The sequence below is a fragment of the Conger conger genome, chromosome 7 (assembly GCF_963514075.1).
Source record: "Conger conger chromosome 7, fConCon1.1, whole genome shotgun sequence".
NCBI classification, from domain to species: domain Eukaryota; kingdom Metazoa; phylum Chordata; class Actinopteri; order Anguilliformes; family Congridae; genus Conger; species Conger conger.
The window spans coordinates 27,927,991-27,947,275 of NC_083766.1; the positions used below are offsets into that span (position 1 = coordinate 27,927,991).

The 19,285-nt window shown below is 44.0% G+C and overlaps 1 protein-coding gene across 1 annotated transcript; it reads left to right on the plus strand.

Moving 5' to 3' along the window:
- The first annotated feature begins 2,927 nt into the window (after window positions 1-2,927).
- Window positions 2,928-17,388, plus strand: LOC133132237 (rho GTPase-activating protein 6-like). Its single transcript, XM_061247554.1, has 12 exons — window positions 2,928-3,079; window positions 7,441-7,597; window positions 8,393-8,461; window positions 11,044-11,291; window positions 11,693-11,891; window positions 12,914-12,969; window positions 13,874-14,024; window positions 14,642-14,790; window positions 15,208-15,378; window positions 15,918-16,001; window positions 16,101-16,287; window positions 16,750-17,388. The coding sequence occupies exons 2-12, from the start codon at window positions 7,462-7,464 to the stop codon at window positions 17,076-17,078; spliced, it is 1,779 nt and encodes a 592-aa protein (XP_061103538.1). The 5' UTR covers window positions 2,928-3,079; window positions 7,441-7,461; the 3' UTR covers window positions 17,079-17,388.
- The last annotated feature ends 1,897 nt before the right edge of the window (window positions 17,389-19,285 follow it).

Here is a 19,285-nt window from a genome sequence, read left to right on the forward strand (position 1 = left end):
GAACAGAGGTTCTCCAAAGCAATGCACTAACACTAAATAAGCATTTGTATCTGGAAGAAAAGCAGAGTGATCAATAGCTACCTCTGTCCTGTTTCTCTGACCTGCCTGTATCATTTACAGTTCCATAATAATGCCGCTTCCGTAAAGGATGCAATTTTTCTTGTAGTTTCTGCAAAGAAAACTATAGAAATGGCTTAAGATTCATAGAAGGCTTGTTTTTTTTCCAAACTATGTTTTCCTTTTCCCTTTTCCATTGTTACTGAAGCTGTAGCACACGCTATGCACAGACTGCAGGGGGCGCCCTACTCAGTGGCCTGGTAGGCAGGTTTAGTCTGTCACACTGATGTTTTCAAGTGTGGTATATACCAGCAATCAAATATCCTTTCTGTATTTTGACCAAGTGTTTTTTTAGTTTTTTTATTGACTCATGTCAGGTACAAGTTTACATTGTGTGTATTTATTTTTGATATAAGATAATTGGTGGGGCGGCACGGATGGTGCAGTGGGTAGCACTGCTGCCTCACAGCAAGGAGGTCCTGGATTCAAATCCCTGTTGGCCGGGGCCTCTCTGTGCGGAGTTTGCATGTTCTCCCCGTGTTTGCATGGGTTTCCTCCGGGTACTCCGGTTTCCTCCCACAGTCCAAAGACATACAGGTTAGGCTGATTGGAGAGTCTAAATTGCCCATAGGTATGAGTGTTTGAGTGAATGGTGTGTGTGCCCTGCGATGGACCGGCGAACTGTCCAGGGTGTATTCCTGCCTTTCGCCCACTGTATGCTGGGATAGGCTCCAGCCCCCCTGCGACCCTGTTCAGGATAAGCGGGTTAGGATAATGAATGGCAATTGATGGCAAAAGCATGTTGCAGTGAAATTATATTTTTTATGCAATGTGCCTTGTAGTGTAGGTTTCAGCATAGTAGAATAACATAATAGCTAACTCTGGCCCATTTACACTGATGTGGAAACTGAACATTTTGATTAATGTGCACCAGAAAATCAAACACCAGAGCCTTGTGTCCCCTACAGTGGACATAAATGGATTGCTATGATTTATGAGAATATAATCCAACATTCCATAGGAAGTCAGAGCTGCCCCTTCTTGATGTGGACTGCGTGAGAGATGTTGAATTGGATGTGTAGCAGAGGGAAGGATGGAGGTCTGTGTGTTTGGACGTGACATGTCTCTGTGTCTCTGTGACAGCTCTGCGCTCAGCACTTCCTGTACCCCAGGGCTCTTTGCAGACCTGGGGCTCTGAATGACAGATATTTATTTCCTCTCACCAATGAGCCAATGGCAGTGAAGCACTGAGATGGACACATGAGGTCATATCTGCCAGCTTCTGCCATGGAAAACATGCTTTGATGTGTGTGTGTGTGTGTGTGTGTGTGTGTGTGTGTGTGTGTGTGTGTGTGTGTGTGTTTGTTTGTTTGTTTGTGTGATGATACATGAGTGTGTATGTGTTTGTGTTTGTGTGTGTGTGTTTGATGATACATGAGTGTGTGTGTATGTATGTGTGTGTGTGTGTTTGATGATACCTGATTATGTGTGTATGTGTGTGTTTGTGTTTGTGTTTCTGTGTGTGTTTGATGATACATGATTGTGTGTGTATGTGTGTGTTTGTGTTTGTGTTTCTGTGTGTGTGTGTGTGTGTGTGTGTGTGTTTGATGATACATGATTGTGTGTGTATGTGTGTGTGTGTGTGTTTGTGTTTCTGTGTGTGTGTTCATGATGATACATGAGTGTGTGTATACTGTATGTCAATGGTCAAAGCTGTTACAGTGCAGCTCCACTGGTCCAAAGAGACACAGGCAAGAGCAGCTTTTTATCTTCAGAGATATTATACAGTGATCAATCTCAAATGGTAACCACAATGTTTGAAATTCATATACTGCATTAACAGAGGAATAAAGTGTACATTTCTGTCAATAAATGATCAAGTAAGATAGCTTGTGTCTGCGTAAGCACTGGGAAATTGTTTCAGGTGTGAATAGATTCCAAATGTACATGCCAGAAATTCTTCATTATATGACATTATATTATTAGCATTTAGCAGATGCTGTTATCCCCAGCAATGCAAGGGACAAGTAAGTACAAAAGCAGATATAAGTGCACTGAAAACCCAAGAGGTAAGTACAATTCTAAGCACCAGGACTGACCACATAACTTGGACCCTGGAGTAACCTGATGAGAAAAACAAAAACAAAACCAAAGCAGCAATAAAAACAGTCCTGGTAAATATGAAGCTAGTATTAATAATCAAACAACTATGTAAGTGTGATAACTATGATGACCAACTTACTAAATGGGGAAAGGTGCAGCCTGAAGACTCTCACCATAACAGACACTGCAACTTTATTGTGCACCTGCATCATCACATCACAGCAACAACAGTCTGGATGCCTACAGCATCTGCAGCCTACAGTCACATGCTGTTATAGCTTCCCTACATTCACTTTTTTTTACGATACTAACACAGCCCCACAAATAACAGGCAAGTGATTCATTCAAGTGCCATGCAAGGTTAGATGACAAAAATGTAATAAAACGTAAGCTAGAGGGCTAGATGTGGGAATAAGAACACTAAAAGCATTCTGGAGTCCAAAGGGAAATGAAACTGGCAAACAGGTGAGTATTGTATCTCAATTGCCTGAGGGATTTATATTTATTACATATTTATTAACTGTTTCTGTTCTCGCCCAGCTTGTAAAAGCACCAGTTGAGAGATACAGTAAATTGAGTGCTGATAAACTTGGTCTGACAGGGAATCATGTGTAAATGGAGTAAAAAGAGAATGGTGAGGAGGGGAGGAGATGTGGGGGACATGAGAGAGCAGGGAAGGGCTCTGGCTACAGCGTTGCTGTGGCAGCGGAGAGGGAAGGGGCGGGGTCACAGAGGGACAGCCCGGTTAACACGGCCCCTCCCCCTGAGCCCAGGGCTCCCGGGGCAGAGCAGTGAGTGACAGACGGAGAGAGGCCAGGGATTCAGCCTCTCTCCTGCCGTTAGCGCTCACCTCCACAGGAACAGCCCCAGCTCTGAAGAAGGAGCCAGTACATCAGGGTGGAAGGAGCTCTGCTACCAGGTACCAGAGGTTTAGCTGCTGTACGAGTCTGTTTGACACCTGTGTTGGTGGCAGTTTGTACAGTGTTGCCGTGGGGGGCTGGAGTATGGGTTTGTTGGTGACAGTTTATGGTGTTGCCATGGGCGTCGGAGTCTGGGTTTGTGTTGAGGTGAAATGATTAGTTGCCTTCTTGGACTTCAGTTCAGTCCTGCACAGTGTCCTGAGTGCACTTGTTTATTGCAGCAATGCAAATGGCCTGAGAAAGTGCAATTTGGTGTTTTTTCTGTAGACGCATTATATTTTTCTTACTAATGTTGTTCTTTGAGGTTAACTGGATGGAATGCATTTAATTACAGATTGTGTGGAAGGCACAGTATATTTTTTTATTATTATCTGGTAGAAATGCACTTCTGTAAATGCATTGTGTGAGTGTGTGAGTGCGTGTGTGTGTTTGGGTACTTGCGTGTGAGTGTTTGTGTATTTGTTTGTACAGTATGTTTGTGTGGTCAGTCCCATAATCAAAACATCTAGACTTCTCTGAAATAATGCAGAGCAAACCTAACTTTCCCATGCAACTCCATTACTGTTCTAACATGATATTTACAAACTTAATTAACTAAAATGACGGTTCTCTAATCAGTACGCTCGAAACAAGCCCACCAGGTTTCCTGTGGAAAACTTCTCGATGGAAAGTCAGATTAGTCTCCTAAGGGGCAGCGAATCTGAAAAAGTGTTAATTACACAAGGGTTCAGGGACACGACGGCCTGCTTTCGCCCTGATAATGTTATACATCTGTGTGGTAAAGGATGTGTTTAAATGTATCCCAACTTCCTGCTATGGAGCCGGCATTCGATTCTGTGAAAGTGAACCTTTATGGTGAGATAAGAAAGATGGCACGATAAGACTCTGAAGTGGCGTTTTTCCTTTTTAATTGTGCTCTGCTTCGGCTATAGCAACTCAGCATGTTGACACACGTGTATCAAAAACGTAATGTCACTAAAAATGATTTGCAATACTGTAAACACAATGATTGCTTGCTGTACATACCTAATGAACTGTGTTACATTCATTTGATGCAGAATGTGTTATGAGAGGTCATAAAGTTTGGTGCATTGGGGTGTTTGTTTAGCTGGTGAAGGGTCAACTGCCTGGTGATAGGATAGAGAGTCATATGTACTCTAGACACACAGTAGGGCAGGTTGCTGTAGCTGGCAACATTATCGTCACACCCTATGGAGCAACAGAGTATTTAGTCTATATTCAGAACTTCCATAAAACAATTAAGAACTGCCCTCTGTGCACTATCGCTGTAATTAAAATCAGTGTTGTGGGAAGAGATTTGTACCTGAATTGCCGTAATACAGGGAAGTTGCAGGCTCAAGCTCCAGTCATTGAGCACTTTATTAGGTATTTAGTAGGCTTATTTTTCTTCTGCTGCTGTAGCGTATCCATCTTAGAGGTTTGATGCGTTATGTGTTCAGAGATGCTCTTCTGCTTACCACTGTGGTAATGTGTGGTTATTTGCATTACTGTCACCTTCCTCTCAGCTTTGATCAGTCTGCCTGTAGAATTGCTGCTCACTGGATGTTTTTGTTTTTTTGCACTATTGTCTACAGACTCTAGTAAACTCTAGAGACTGTTGTGCATGAAAATCCCAGGAAATCAGCAGTTACAGAAATACTCAAACCAGTCCGTCTGGCACCAACAATAATGCCATGATCAAAATCACTGAGATCACATTTTTTTCCCCATTCTGAGGGTTGATGGGAACATCAGCTGAATCTCATGGCCTGTCCTGTATCTGCAAGATTGTATGCATTGCTGGTGCCACAGGATTAGCTAACCTGTTAGATAACCATGAATAAGCAGGTGTACAGGTGTTCCTAATAAAGTGCTCAAGAGAGTGTATATTCTGGACTCGTAAAGAGATGAGTCGTTTGAGCACAGGGGTAACTGCAGTTTAGTGACTGATACAGGCTGTTCTGGTGTCAGTATTATCACTGATCTCAGGCCAGTGAGAGCCCACAGGCTGTTCTGGTGTCAGTATTGTCACTGATCTCAGGTCAGTGAGAGCCCACATGCTGTTCTGGTGTCAGAATTTTCACTGATCTCGGATCAGTCAGAGTGAGCTGGCTGTGCTCATGTGGATGTGGAGTCATGTGTCACCCTTAATAATGGGCATAAAAGTCTGACCCAGAAAGACCACTCCTCCTCAGGATAGCTTTCCCTCTTTATTCTTCTATTCACCCTCTTATCAATTATTTATTTATTTTGAAAGCAGTGGGTGTTTCATTTTTGTTTGTCTTGCTGGGTCATGTTATTACAGAAAATGTAATAAAGAGAGAACATTGCTATCTCTCACATATCTGGCCTGATTATTATTAAAGCACTTAATCTGGAATTTATGATAGGTGTAAAAATAAATGGTCAGAGTTCCATGGAATATCATCGTAACTATCACTGTTATTTATTGATGATGCTGCTAGAAGCCTGTTATTTCCTCACCAGGAAATCCTTATCAGAACTGAAGTGGACACTAGTCTGTTTGCAGCAACGACTGCTATGTCGAAGTAAATATCCAGACAGTTGCAAAAAGGAGAAGGAGTTTAGGCTATTTGGACAATAGCAATTGAAATTGTACTTCCCTCTTGGGTATGCAATTTGCACGTTGTTGTACGTCACCAAAAATATAATGTAATGTAATGTAATACCCAAGCTTAACCATTACAATGTCATTGCTCTGAATAGACCAATCACTGAGCATACATTGGAATGCTTGAGAAGCAGCGCCCTGGTCAAAAAGAGCCAGAAGTGAGCAGTGTCTCGTTCTGTTCACCTCATCAGAATGTCAACACCAAGAACGTACGGCACGCAGGAGATTCACTGGGATTGATGTGGCTGTTCCGGCCCACCCCACCAAAAGAGCAGAAATAAGCATGGGCAATCCACATCAACCCGCCCCCAGGTTCTCTCCACTGTTTATCTCAACAGCCACTTGGACTGATTTAAGGAAGACAGATATTGATCTAGGGAACTGCTCAGCTGTGTGTGCAGTTGTTTTGAGTGTGCAGTACTGAAAAATAAAACAGTAACTAAAGCAGAGGGTGGCACGGGACAGCAAAGTGCAATTTCCCCACCCACTCTCCAGCAAGACATTTTAGGGATGCATTGAATTATTTGCCCTGTGCAAAGGTGAATATAATTACTCTTGAAACAAACCGGGACCCTTATCCAGGGAACTGTACAGAGAAAAGAGTGGAATCACAATTTCCACATAGTATGCATAGGTTTATCTAATGGGACCTTACACTTAAGTTGATGTTTTCTGTAAGAGGTCACTATTAGACTACAGTGAATGTGTTTCTCTATTAAAGCATAATAGCCACAGCACTGTCAGGTCTGTAACAGCTCTGCCCTCACCAGCAAACTGGCCCACTGAGTTAAAGAAGAAGTTCTCCAGCTCAGAGAACCACGCACATTCTTACTGAAACTCTAGGGAGTGGAGCACTTCAGCAGGGGACCTTCCATTTAAACGACTGGACACTTAATGGAGCAGGTGGGAAGCAGAAATCCTAATCAATGTAAAGAATCTCCAAACAATGTAAAACCCCTACACCACAGCATAAGTTGTGTAGCAGATATAGATAGGCGCCTGTTAGTTTGACTTTTCGTAGTTCCGTATCACGCACGCTTTAGAAGGTTGCTGCCTCGGCTAGCACATTTAATGTCCTCCTCTATGGGATGCCCTGTGATATTAATGTATGTCATATCGCAAAGGATTATGTAAAAATGTTATGAACAAATAGCAAGCATTAACAAGCATTAACATAGGCCTACATTATCAATGAAAACCCACAAGCCTACATGGAAACAGGAGCAATCTGCCACATTTCCGATGTGAAGGCTACCTTCCATGGAAACGTAAAGGCAATGCTGAAAGATATATTGTGTCATGTAATTACCAATAACACGAGCCAAGAAGAATCACATCATCAGACTCCGACATAGGATGTCATTAATTGATGACGCTGTATAGCTTGTGCAATTGTGGACGATTCCATACCGAGAGCTAAACCTGAAGGTTGGTGCTGTATTCTATTCCATCCCAACACTTAATGGCCTGATTTAGATTAATTGAAGACCGCAATTAGCTTATCAGCTGAATCAGGTGCTGTTGTGAACTCTTGTGTCATTTGTGAAAATAAGAGTTGTGTATTCTGTAAGGATGTGTGTCAGGCTGGTTTTCCACCTTCCCTTTACCCAGGATAAAAGATTTGAGGGCCTAATGATTTGATGGGTATTGATCCCTGATGTAGATGCTTCTTGCCCAGGGTTGTTCTGACTGCAGCTTGACTGTGTTCCTCCCCAACCCCCTTTGTAGGGTGCACGCTGTTGGGCCACCATGTTGGGCCCAGGCGTGAGACTGCAGCCAGTCCATATCCAGAACCTGTCTGAGCTGGAGCGGGCTCGCCTGCAGGAGATAGCTCACTGCCGCCTGGAGGAGAGAGAGCTGGACTTCAAGATCAGCATTCCCCGAGGTAGGGCCCCGTCCCCTACTCCCTGTCCTCTATCCGCTACTCCCCACTGCCAACAGGCTCATATCTACCCAACAGGCTTGTGTCTACCACACAGGCTTGTTCATACTAAGGTGACCATGGCCGAAGTCGAACATCAGCCAAACACTGCTGTGCCTATAAATGTGTGGAAAATTCAGCGGTCAGAAACCGTGTGTTTCTCCCACCCATGAACTCAGCTACCTGATTTCACTCATTAGTTCTACCTCCTGGCTGAAGAATTGTTCTTATTAACAAATCCAGGTGAGCGGAACAAAATTACTGTCTTACCTTGGATCTTCCTCTGGTTTTTATTGCGGCTTTCAATTGTTCGTTTAATGACACTCCACGCTGGTGGGAGGTACACTGTGCAGATTCTGCAGTTGTAAACACCACAGGAAACATGGAAGTGACAACATTTGCCACACCAAACACAGAGAACAACAATGGCTGCTCTAAAGGAGCAGAAACTTGGGAAAGGCACTTTAGTGTATTTATCATTGCAAAAAATGGAAGAGAGAGAGCAAAGGGAAGATGGCATGATCTGGTCAGTCAGCCAATGAGATGGGATGCAGACAACATAGTCACCAGTGTGATATTTTAAACCAATTGCAAGCGATTATTATTATTATTTTTATTTATTTTTGTGTGTCAACAGCCATAGCTCTGAAGCTGTTGTTCAGTTAATCCCAGTTCATATCATAGGAAGCCCTTTAGCTGCTGTGTGCCCCTGCTCTCTTCCAGTCTGCCCCCCAGCTCAGGGTCTCTGTTCTTTTACAGAGAACAGAAAGAGGAGGAAGTCTCTGCGGAAGAGGTTTGATTCCTTCTCAAAGGAGAAGAAAGAAAAAGGTAAAGACCGTTTCACATTCAACCTGTTTCTTATTCATTCAACATGTGTCATTCAACTCGGCTCCTAGTCATGGAGTGAAAATCCTTTTCCATAATGATTACCATAATTCATATATTCAATCATCCATATTCAATTATTTTGACATTACTGCAGCTTCTGTCATTTTCAGAAACAAATTAATGCAATCACCTGAGGTCTTTCACACTGAGGGCAAATTAGTTAGATGAGGTCACACAGAGGCAGAACTGTTTTATCTGTTGAACATTTATCATTCAAATGTGTCATTTCTTGGCTATAGGTTCCAATAGCAATCCCATTCATTGCTGTCCTAACATTTTCTGTTGTGTTGTCCTGGCACCCCACCATATCCCCGATCTGGCCTCATCCAAAGCTGAATAAAGTGTGATTAACAGAGCCCCATGTGACCAGGAGATGTTCTCTGGCCTGCAAACGCCCAGGTTAATGATTTCTCTGGGTACTGCCAAGTCTGTGCAAATCTTATTACCACTGTCTCTGTCCGTGCAAATCTCATTGGCTACCTGTAAGAAAAGGGAGCTTAGTTATCCTTGCCAAGTAGAACATTGACCAGTATTTTGGGAGTTCAGTGGTATTGACTTCACTCAACCCATCTGAGGAAAATATTACAGTCCTTATATTCCCACCTGTCTTTAGATGCACAAGCACTTATCTAACCTCTTAACATTAGTGTGGGTCTATTACTGGCAGAAAGGTTGGAGATTTTTCAATACTTTCTTCAGAAATACCCTTTATGTCTGTCTGTTTAACATTCAGAAGCATGTCGTAAAAGTGACAGCTGTAAGGCTTACAGCTTCAATGTGTGTGCTGTGGTGCTCACATTGCCCCATTGAGTAAAACTCATAACTTAATGATTTCAAATTAAGTTAGACAACAAGTTTAGGCAGATTCATATTTAATAAAGGGCTACATGTTTTTTAAACCAGCGCTGTACATTGACATTCTGTAACTTTTAATGCAAATACATACATTTTAATGCAGTATCTATGATTGTTGTAAAAATATGGTTATATTTATTATGGCAGCTGGGACAGTAGAAATGTACCTGGGGCAAGAAAAACACAGATGAATCAATCCTAAATGTAGAGCCCTGGGAAAGATATTGTTCTCACCAATTGCATAACTGCTTGCCGACCCTTGCAGCTGTTACAACTGTTACCAATATAAACATGTTGGTGTATGCTTCATTTTTTCTTGAAAACAATAGTGGTTAATTAATAAAAACTTTATTTTTAACTCCAAGGGACAGTCAGCCCTGAAGGTCGTATTCATTTTAAAGCATGTTCTATTGAAATGAGGATAAAAAATATACAGTATGATAGACTGTATGTCTTTCATCCAAAATTCAAAATATATCGTAATACATATACATTTTAGGCCATTTCACCCAGCTTAACCCCTCCCACAGCCTGGACCCCACCCTTCCCAAACTCCCTTTCTCAAAGAAAAGCATTCCCAAAATTCCAGTGCGGAGGAGTGTTTATGGAACCGGCCTTGTCCAAATGTACAAAATATGACCTGTGTATATTACCCTGGATAAGGCTGCCTGATAAGCTTATCAATAATAATTATAGTAATACGAGCAATGTGGAATAAGGTTAGGAAAGTTGCTGCTCAGATTCCCAAGTGGGATACTATCACTGTACCCTTACTTAACCTGAATCACTTCAGCATGCCCAGCTGTAGACACTGTAAAATACAATAGTTTCACTGGATGAAGATATCTGTAATGTAATGCAATAGCAGCATTCGGCTATTGTGGACTTTAGCACTACGTGATTTGAGTAATGGTGGTTTGGATGCAGTGGGGCTGTTGGTCTGGCCTGGTCATCTCAGACGTAATAACAATAAGATGTGTGCTTTAAGTGTGCTTTAAGAGGCTTTGTCTTGTACCAGTGGATGACTAATAGGATGAGTCTTTAACCTCCACCCTCATCCAATGGCCAGCACTAAAATTAGATTGAACTTGGGTATGTGCTGTTGGTGTGGGGCCATATGAGCCCAGGCATCTGAGGATTAATCAGATCCTCACAGAGACAAACAGGGTGACTGGTCACACATAGACACATTGGGCCCAGCATCACCTTATCAAGTCAGGCCTATGTGTATATCCAACCTTTTGATCAACATACCAATCAACTAACCAATCAAGAAACTAGACAATCAGCCATATCCACAACCATTAGCATCAACCATTAAACAACCACTCGTATCATCTGTTTCATCTGTTTTAAGGCGTCTCTCAAGGGGGTGTTAGGCGCTTTACATATAGGGTTCCACACTACACATAACCTTGGTTCTAAACAGCCCCTGTGTGGGTTTGTTTAGGTGTCTGTGTGTGCTGGTTTTAGGGACATGTGTGAATTCTGATTTCAGTGTCTGTGCTTTAAATGCTTTTATGAAAACATTAACAGTTGTTAAATAGGAAGGGAGGATACAAGCATTTGAATGCAGCATTACCCTCTCTTCCTCTCTCTTCCTTGTTCCTGTCTTTCATCTTTTCTCATTCACTCACTTCTTTTAACCAGCTGTTTTTTTTCTCCAGAAAAGGCACCCAAGGCGTTTGGGGTTCCGCTGTCGCAGGTTATCGCTAACGACCGGGCACACAAGCAGAGGCTGGATGCGCTGAAGGACTGCCTGGACCCGGAGGCCTCTGCACAGGGCTTCCGCGCCCAGCAACAGCAGCTTAGCAACAGGCCGGCCCTCTCCCTGTCACCTACGCCTACACAGGACCCCAGCACCTGCCCCCTCTCTCCCACCCCTCTCACTGTGGCTTTGCCCTCACATCGCAGGGTGAGTCTCCCACCAACTGAAGCAGCCCCTCCCACTGAAACAGCCCCGCCCACCCACTGAAACAGCCCCGCCCACCCACTGAAACAGCCCCTCCCCTCCCACTGAAACAGCCCCCATCCACCCACTGAGGAATACTGCCCCCATCCACTGAAGCAGCCACTGAAGTATACCACCCCCCCCACCCACTGAAGCAGCCCCCATCCACCCACTGAGGAATACTGCCCCCATCCACCCACTGAAGTATACCACCACCCCCCCTGATCTGCCTAGTTTAGAGGGCAGGGTCTGACCACCACAGTGAACCAATGGAGAGGTTGCATTTGGATGATTGTGTATTCTCCTGCCCAACTGAAACGCATGTAGGGATGGTTGACTGGGAGGCCCTGTTTGAACCCCTACAGGGAGGACTGTCTGTGGACTGCATCTCTGAGCTCGTGGAGAGTCAGTCGCTCCTGCTGGAGGCGCTGCAGCTCTCTCACCCCCACGAGCTGGACGGGAAGAAGGCAGCAGGCCGCGCCCAGACCAAGCTCAGCCTCAACCCCGTCTGCCACCAGGTGCCGCGCGTGCTAGAGCAGTGCTGTCGCCACATCGAGGCCCACGGTGAGCGTTCAGCGCTGCGGTCTGTGACGTAGAGCGATCTGGTGTCTCCCAGCTGTACAAGTGGATCGTCTGAACTGAATTGAGGAAACAGTTTTTTGCCAGTATGTAATGGGCAAACACCTTTTATTAACTTCCGGTGTGGTTACTATTAGCTGGCTAATGTTTAGTGTATGGCCAGTGTAAAACAAATTTAGGCCTGTTCCTGTGTTGTTTTATTGTGGTTAAAACTGCTAACATTAGCTGCTGAATGTAGCGATTTATCTCACAGTTGATTCATTCGTGTTTTGTCTCAAGGGTCAAAAATGACTCGCCACTATGTTTAACAGCAGAGAAAATCCCCTAAATTATCTTTTTTCAACTTGAAATTTGATGAGAAATTTTGTGATGAGTGACAGGTTATTTCTTCATGCAAAATGTATTTGGGGTTTAAAATTCAATTAAGCTGCTTTATTTTAGGGGTTTAGTGAAGGCGGGTCATTTTTGACCCTTAGGACAAGAGGAGTATACAGAATGTTAAGACTACACAAGGCTTAACCTGTGTGTGTTTGAAAAGCCCTCAAAATATTGAATGAAAAATTAAATAATAAATCAGACTGCAACCAGAAGAACAAGTAGAGAGGCTTACTGAAATGCCCAGGACGGTTCAGAATTCTCCCAATGGGGATAATTAAGTGTTTTTACACAGCAAGTTGATAGTGGATACAAGGGGTAAGGCAGACTCAGGCAGATAAACTCAGGTTGAATGAATGCAGGTGACATGCTACATGTTACTCAGCATTTCCCAGGCTCTGAGGATCTGCCAGATTGTGGTGTAATTGATTAACAGTCTAATAATTAAGAGCTTAGTCCAAACAAAAATAGAAGTATTTGTGCTACTCCAGGTCCTGGGTCACAGACCACCGCTCTGATGTAATACAGTCTGGACATGAGTGGTGTGTATGTGTGTGTGTGCGTGTGTGTGTATATGTGTGTGCATATATATGTTTGTGTTTTAGGTCTGACAGTTCTGCTGTCTTCTCTAGGTCTGCAGACTTTAGGAATTTTTCGTGTTGGGAGCTCCAAAAAGCGAATCAGACAGGTGACTTCCTAACTCTCAGGGCTGGTTTCACAGACACAGATTAAGCCTAGTCCTAAACTAAATTGCATTTTGAGTACATATTGATTCTCAATACAAAATTAAACTAAACTTAATCTTGTGTCAGTGAAACAAACTCTTAATCTTTTCAATTTTTCAATTTTTCAATTTTTCCATAACAACTGTCATTAAAATATGTTTTATTTGTATGTATGTTTGTATGTGTGTGTGTATGTGTATGTGCGTGTGTGCGCATATGTGTGTGTGTATGTGTGTGTGTGTGTGTGTGCGCATATGTGTGTGTGCATGTGTGTGTGTATGTGTGTGTGTGTGTACGTGTGTGTGTATGTGTGTGTGTACATGTGTGTGTGTGTGTATGTGCGTGCATGTTTATACGTGTGTGTGTATGTGTGTGCATGTGTGCGCATGTGTGTGTGTGTGTGTATGTGCGTGCATGTTTGTACGTGTGTGTGTGTATGTGTGTGCATGTGTGCGCATGTGTGTGTGTGTGTGCGCATATGTGTGTGTGCATGTGTGTGCGTATGTATGTGTGAGTGTGTATGTGCGTGCATATGTGTACGTGTGTGTGTGTATGTGTGTGCATGTGTGCGCATGTGTGTGTGTGTGTGTGTGCGCATATGTGTGTGTGCATGTGTGTGTGCGTGTGTGTGTGTGTATGTGTGTGCATGTGTGCGCGTGTGTGTGTGTGTGTGTGTGTATGTGTGTGTGTGTGTGTGTGTACGTGTGTGTGTGTGTGTGTACGTGTGTGTGTGTATGTGTGTGCATGTGTGTACGTGTGTGTGCGTGTGTGTGTATGTGTGTGCATGTGTGTACGTGTGTGTGTGTATGTGTGTGCATGTGTGCGCATGTGTGTGTGTGTGTGTGTGTGTGTGTGTGCATGGCATAGCTGCGGGAGGACTTTGACCAGGGTGTGGATGTGGTCCTGGATGCGGAGCACAGTGTGCATGACATCGCCGCCCTGCTGAAGGAGTTCCTGCGGGACATGCCTGATCCCCTGCTCCCCCGAGAACTCTACACTGCCTTCCTGCACACAAACAGTACTGCTGTGCTCTCTGACTCTTCTGTGCATGCTCAGATAGAGAGATACTTCTCATCACCACGCATGAGTGGTATTAGTTATCTATACAACATGAGGGCAAAGACAGAACAACAACCTACCCATACTCACCACCCACCTGTACCACTTCCAGCTCACCTATTCATGACCGCATTACATCCACATAGTCTTCTTATCACAGTGGTTATATAAACATTTAATGGTATTAGCTTTTATGAAGCAGTGTGATGCGGTGCTTGAAGCAATGTTTTAAAGCAATGTTGACACTGTGCCCCAGAACACTGTCGTGCTTCGGTTGAGATTTTGTGCAAATACAGTATACACAATTGGTACTTTTCTATGAAACTTTGGGCAACAAGGTCTGTGGAAGTTTGTGAGTAACCATGTTATCATACATGGAAAGAAACCTTGCTGTTGAGTCGAATGTAATTTTTTGGCGCGTTGAGCAGCACAAACTTTGGCACCATTCAGCATTCGGCACCACACATCAGGGTGAGCTCCCAGCTATGCAGTGCCCTTAAGGATAAGATGACATTGTGAGGCTAAAATAATCAATAACCCTGGGCTGTGTGCCATGCTGCTCTCTCTGTGACGCAGGTCTGAGAGGGGCAGATCAGCTGTCCTACCTGCAGCACCTGCTGTACCTGCTGCCCCCCTGCCACTGCGACACCTTACTGCGCCTCCTCGCTCTCCTGCACACCGTCCAGCGCCACGCCCAGGACTCCGTCAGCCCCGACAGCCAGGCGGTCAGTCACGCCCGCTGCCACGTCACGCCCCGTCACGCCCCGCTAAGCTGAGGGACCCATTATTGAGACATGCCGTGGGTAGGTCCCAGTACTCAAAAAATGTATCCTCCATACTTCCGAATGGGTGGAGGAGACGAGTGAAGGAAAGGAGGATTGTTTTTGGGGTATTGGGACAAAATTTCATAAAAGAGATGCGTGTACTGCCAGTTCATATATGAACATATTTTTTTATTGGTACCCCAATTTAGGATCAGAAAATGTTGAGTTAGGGATTTTTTAATGACAATGAGTGTCCCCAACCAATATGATACTGTACATAAGACTGCATATGCTTGGCCTCTGACATCCGCCAATGTTCATTGTGTTTTTGGGGCCCTTCCCCCATGAACAACTCAGTGTGCATCACCCCACCCACAGATCCCTGGGAATAAGATGACAGCCATGAACTTGGCGGTAATCTTCGGGCCGAACCTGCTGCAGCGTGAGCGCGGTTCGGAGAGAGACCTGCGGGCCACGAACATTGAGGACAGCACCGCCATTATCTCCATCACACTGTTACTCATACAGAAGTACAGACTGCTGTTCATGGTGAGAGAGAGTGAGTGAGTGAGCGAGTGAGAGAGGGATAGAGAGAGAGAGACACACAGAGACAGAGACAGAGAGACAGAGACAGACAGACGGAGGGGTAGGACGCAGTGTGGCTAAGAGAATGAAGGGTTGGGAGGGAGGGCGAGAGACAGACAGACAGACAGACAGAGGGGGAGGAGGCCGAGTGGCTAAGAGAAAGAAGAGTTGGGAGGGAGAGTAGGTGTAGAAATTGACCTTTGATCCTCTTTTACTGTATTTACCATTGTAGAAGTAAAGTCATTTCATGATTGGAGCAGCCACGGGCAACTCAAAAACACAATCACAGTTCAATGTAACTCTGTAAAGAGGCAACCCCTGTGCCCTCATTTTGCTGAACTTCTTTTCAAGCCCTTCTCATCAGCAACAACGTGGTCCCCAAAAACACCAAGTTCTACTGAACATTTGCACATTGTTCATCGTGTTTGGCGAGAGAAAGAGGGAGGCAGGGAAAGAGTGACTTGGTTCTTCCCGGTTACCACTACGGCTCTGTGTTTCTGCAGGTTTCTGCAGCCCTACAGCAGGAAGTGCTGCTGAGCATCTTACAGACAGACCCAGACATCATGAATTACCTCCTGCGCAGGAAACTCAGGTGGGGGGTGACACAGTCAAGGCCCTTCATTCGATGCATGAGAGCCCTAAGACCGTCCGCTGTGTGTCTAAACCCACTAACTCAGTCCCCTTACCTCAGCTGTGGCCACCAGAGGGTGGAGACAGAGGCCAGCAGGGGAGGGGTCCTCTCTGTCGGGCTGTCCAGCGGGGAGCTGTCGCCCCTGGATCCCCCAAACCACTTGTTCCCCGAGTCCCAGGCTGACAGCTGCTTCAGCAGCAAGGTCTTCCTCAGAGTGCTGCAACTTAACCAGAACAGGAAACGTGAGTGTCAGGGGTCTGTGTGGTCCGTGTGTGGTCTGTGAAACAGACATGGGTCAAATATGTAACTGTTTTGGAGTTACATACTTTCCTGTGCTCAATTGATCTTGCCTGGTGCAATTGAGCCAACCAAGAGGAGCAGAAGTTAAGATTTCACTTTTTGAGAGTATTTCATAGGAATACAATACAATACATTCAATACACCAGACAAACTCAGTAAAGCATTGAAAATTATTTGAATCCATAGAAAATAAATTACTGTATGCAGTTGACCCAGGTCTGGTGAATAAGGACACATTATTTGAATGGAGGCACATGATTGGGTGGGGAGGGGTGTGGTTTATGAATAGGGCCACATGATTGGGTGGGCAGGAGTATGGGTTATGAATAGGGCCACATGATTGGGTGGGGATGTGGTCTCTGTGGGTATTTATATCACTGTTTTCTTGTAATCCTTTTCCTAAGGCACTACTTCGGACCGGCCCCAGAGGTCCATGGCCCAAATAAGACAGTTCCACTCCCACCACAACCTGATGAGCCTGGCTCGGCCCATGCTGTCTCCCGACAATGACCCCGCCCCCAAAGGCAGTCTGGAGGGGGAGGAGCCACCCGGTGAGGGCGGGGCTATGGGCGGGGCCTTCTCGCCCGCTGAGAGAACGGTTCTGTTCAGCCTGGGTCTGGACCCCAACACCTCCCCCCTCCCCCTCAGTCCAAGGGACACTGAAAAAGCCCAACCTACACATTTCTGGGACTTCTTTAGCAGGAAGGCTTCGAGCTCTGAGAACACTGTATGAGCACTGTATTACTGCATACAGTATAATTTGGCAGATCATTGGGCGATGTTTTTGCTCGTTCTTTTTTCTTGCAAGTGGATTGATTGGCCTGGAGAGGACAACTTAACAGTGGACAGAGTACAGAAACACTCACACGACTGAGAAATCCCACGCATTATCCAAGAAGTAGAACTTGATGACTCCTGTCCTCCCTTTGTATTCAGAATTATTTGTTGCCATGACTAATCACCATGCAATCGGCAAATCACAGGTTCTTTCCCATGTGTGTCTTTCTTCTGCTCATTCTGAAATAAAGACAACATGCATTCTGCTCCTTGAGCTCCTGCCACACCTGTTTGTGTGTGGGGTGGGGGGTGGTTTCATGTGTAGATGTGTGTGTGTGTGTGTGAGAGAGAGAGAGAGAGAGAGAGAGAGAGAGAGAGAGAGGGGTAGGGGACAGAGTGGCTAAGAGAGAGAAGGGTTGGGAGGGAGAAAGAGAGAAAGACAGACAGACAGACAGAGCGGTAGGAGGGTGAGAAAAATTTGAAACTTCACAAGGTGAGGGACCCTACTGTCACTGCTTCTGCAGTACCTCGCCAGTATTTTGTGTATCAAAATCAAGCTGAAATTCAATTGTAGCCATGCCATGTTTCTTTATGCTTTAAGCTACACTAGATTACAGTGTATTCAGTAACCCAAAGGCAATTATCTCATGAAGCACTTGAGCTGTCACGACAATCTAACAGTACTGTTACATGTTACAAGCTGGAGTTACATTAAATGTATTGTTTGTTTATTTTATCTTATTTTTGTTCTTAATCTTTATTTTTGTTGCTTAAACCATGAACCCAGCCTTGCCGGCAAGCCATTAGAGGGGTCAGGCCTTTAGAAGTTTCTTTAAAAAGCTCAAATATCCATCCTCACACATAAAAAACTACCAGAGGCAATCAAAATCATACTCTAAATGTGAAATAAAATATAAAAAATCCCATTAAGTGAATTACAATATCTGGTGACAAATGTTTCTAAGTATTTTAATACTTTCTATGCAGCAATATGCAGTCCTCTCCAAAAGTATTGGAGCATCAAGGTCAATTCCTTTGTTTTTGCCATACACTGAAGAAAATTGAGGTCAATTTGAGGTCAAAAGATGTACATGAGATGACAGATCAGAATTTCAGCTTTTATTTCCTGGTATTTTCATCTAGATTTGTTAAACAACTTAGAACATATCACCCTTTTTAGCAGACCACCAAATTTTTAGGTAAGCAAAAGTATTGGAATAGTGAGTATTTAAGTAAATGAAAGTAAATAACATTATTATAATAATATTTGGTAGCACATCCCTTGCTTGCAATAACTGCATCAAGCCTGCGACCCATTGACATCACCAAACTGTTGCATTCTTCTTCTTGGTCTGATAGCAAAGGTGCTATGTTCTAAGTAGTTTAACACATCTAGGTGTAAATACCATTTACATTTGTATTGCAAAAACCATGCCCTTCCAATACTTTTGGAGGGGACTACATTCCTTGAAGCGACTGTATATTTTGGATGTGTGTTTGTCTGGGATTATTCTCAGTACTCCGTGCTAGGGTGCTAATGGAATCATTACACTGCATTATATATTGCAACTCTTTTATAACCAATATAAAGCAAATACAAAAGCAGTGAAATTCTTACTTATATTTGCGGTGTTTCAAATGTAATGATTTGATTGGTTCACAAGAGGGAGACAAACCACAATAGATTATGATTTTCTCACAAAACAATTTCAAAGGCAAAAGTATAAATGAATCAGTTCTGTCAACATCTCCTTTCCTTTAGCGAAGTGTGTAAGACTTCAAGCTAATATGAGCAGCACAGTTTTGGTGCATTCTTGTTGAACTGTTGAGGTCATTTAAGCTCCCACCTAGCCATAATTATGTGCAACAAGGTCTGTCCAGCATTTTTATAAATGAGCATACGTATACTTAATCAGTTGTTTGCCTAATTAATGGCAGAGCAGAACATGTGATGTGGTGATATGGTTCTTCAGATTAAGAGCAGAGACTCATGTCCCCCACAGGGAGCTAAACAGAAAGGCAGGGTCTCAGGATGAGGTGCAGTACCTGCTAACTCTGGTGTATCTGTTTTTTGTTCAGTGTCTATTCCTTCATTGAATGGCACAACTACAGCATGTATAACGCAAGAATTATGCAAGAATGAATCTGAGATCTGAAACAATT

Bases quoted from the DNA above. Each gene is read 5' to 3' on its own strand.
- LOC133132237 (XM_061247554.1), top strand. From the start codon at position 7,462: ATGTTGGGCCCAGGCGTGAGACTGCAGCCAGTCCATATCCAGAACCTG. The intron at 11,892-12,913 runs GTGAGCGTTCAG...TGTCTTCTCTAG, and splicing joins TCGCCACATCGAGGCCCACG to GTCTGCAGACTTTAGGAATT. The intron at 16,002-16,100 runs CTCAGGTGGGGG...CAGTCCCCTTAC, and splicing joins ATTACCTCCTGCGCAGGAAA to CTCAGCTGTGGCCACCAGAG.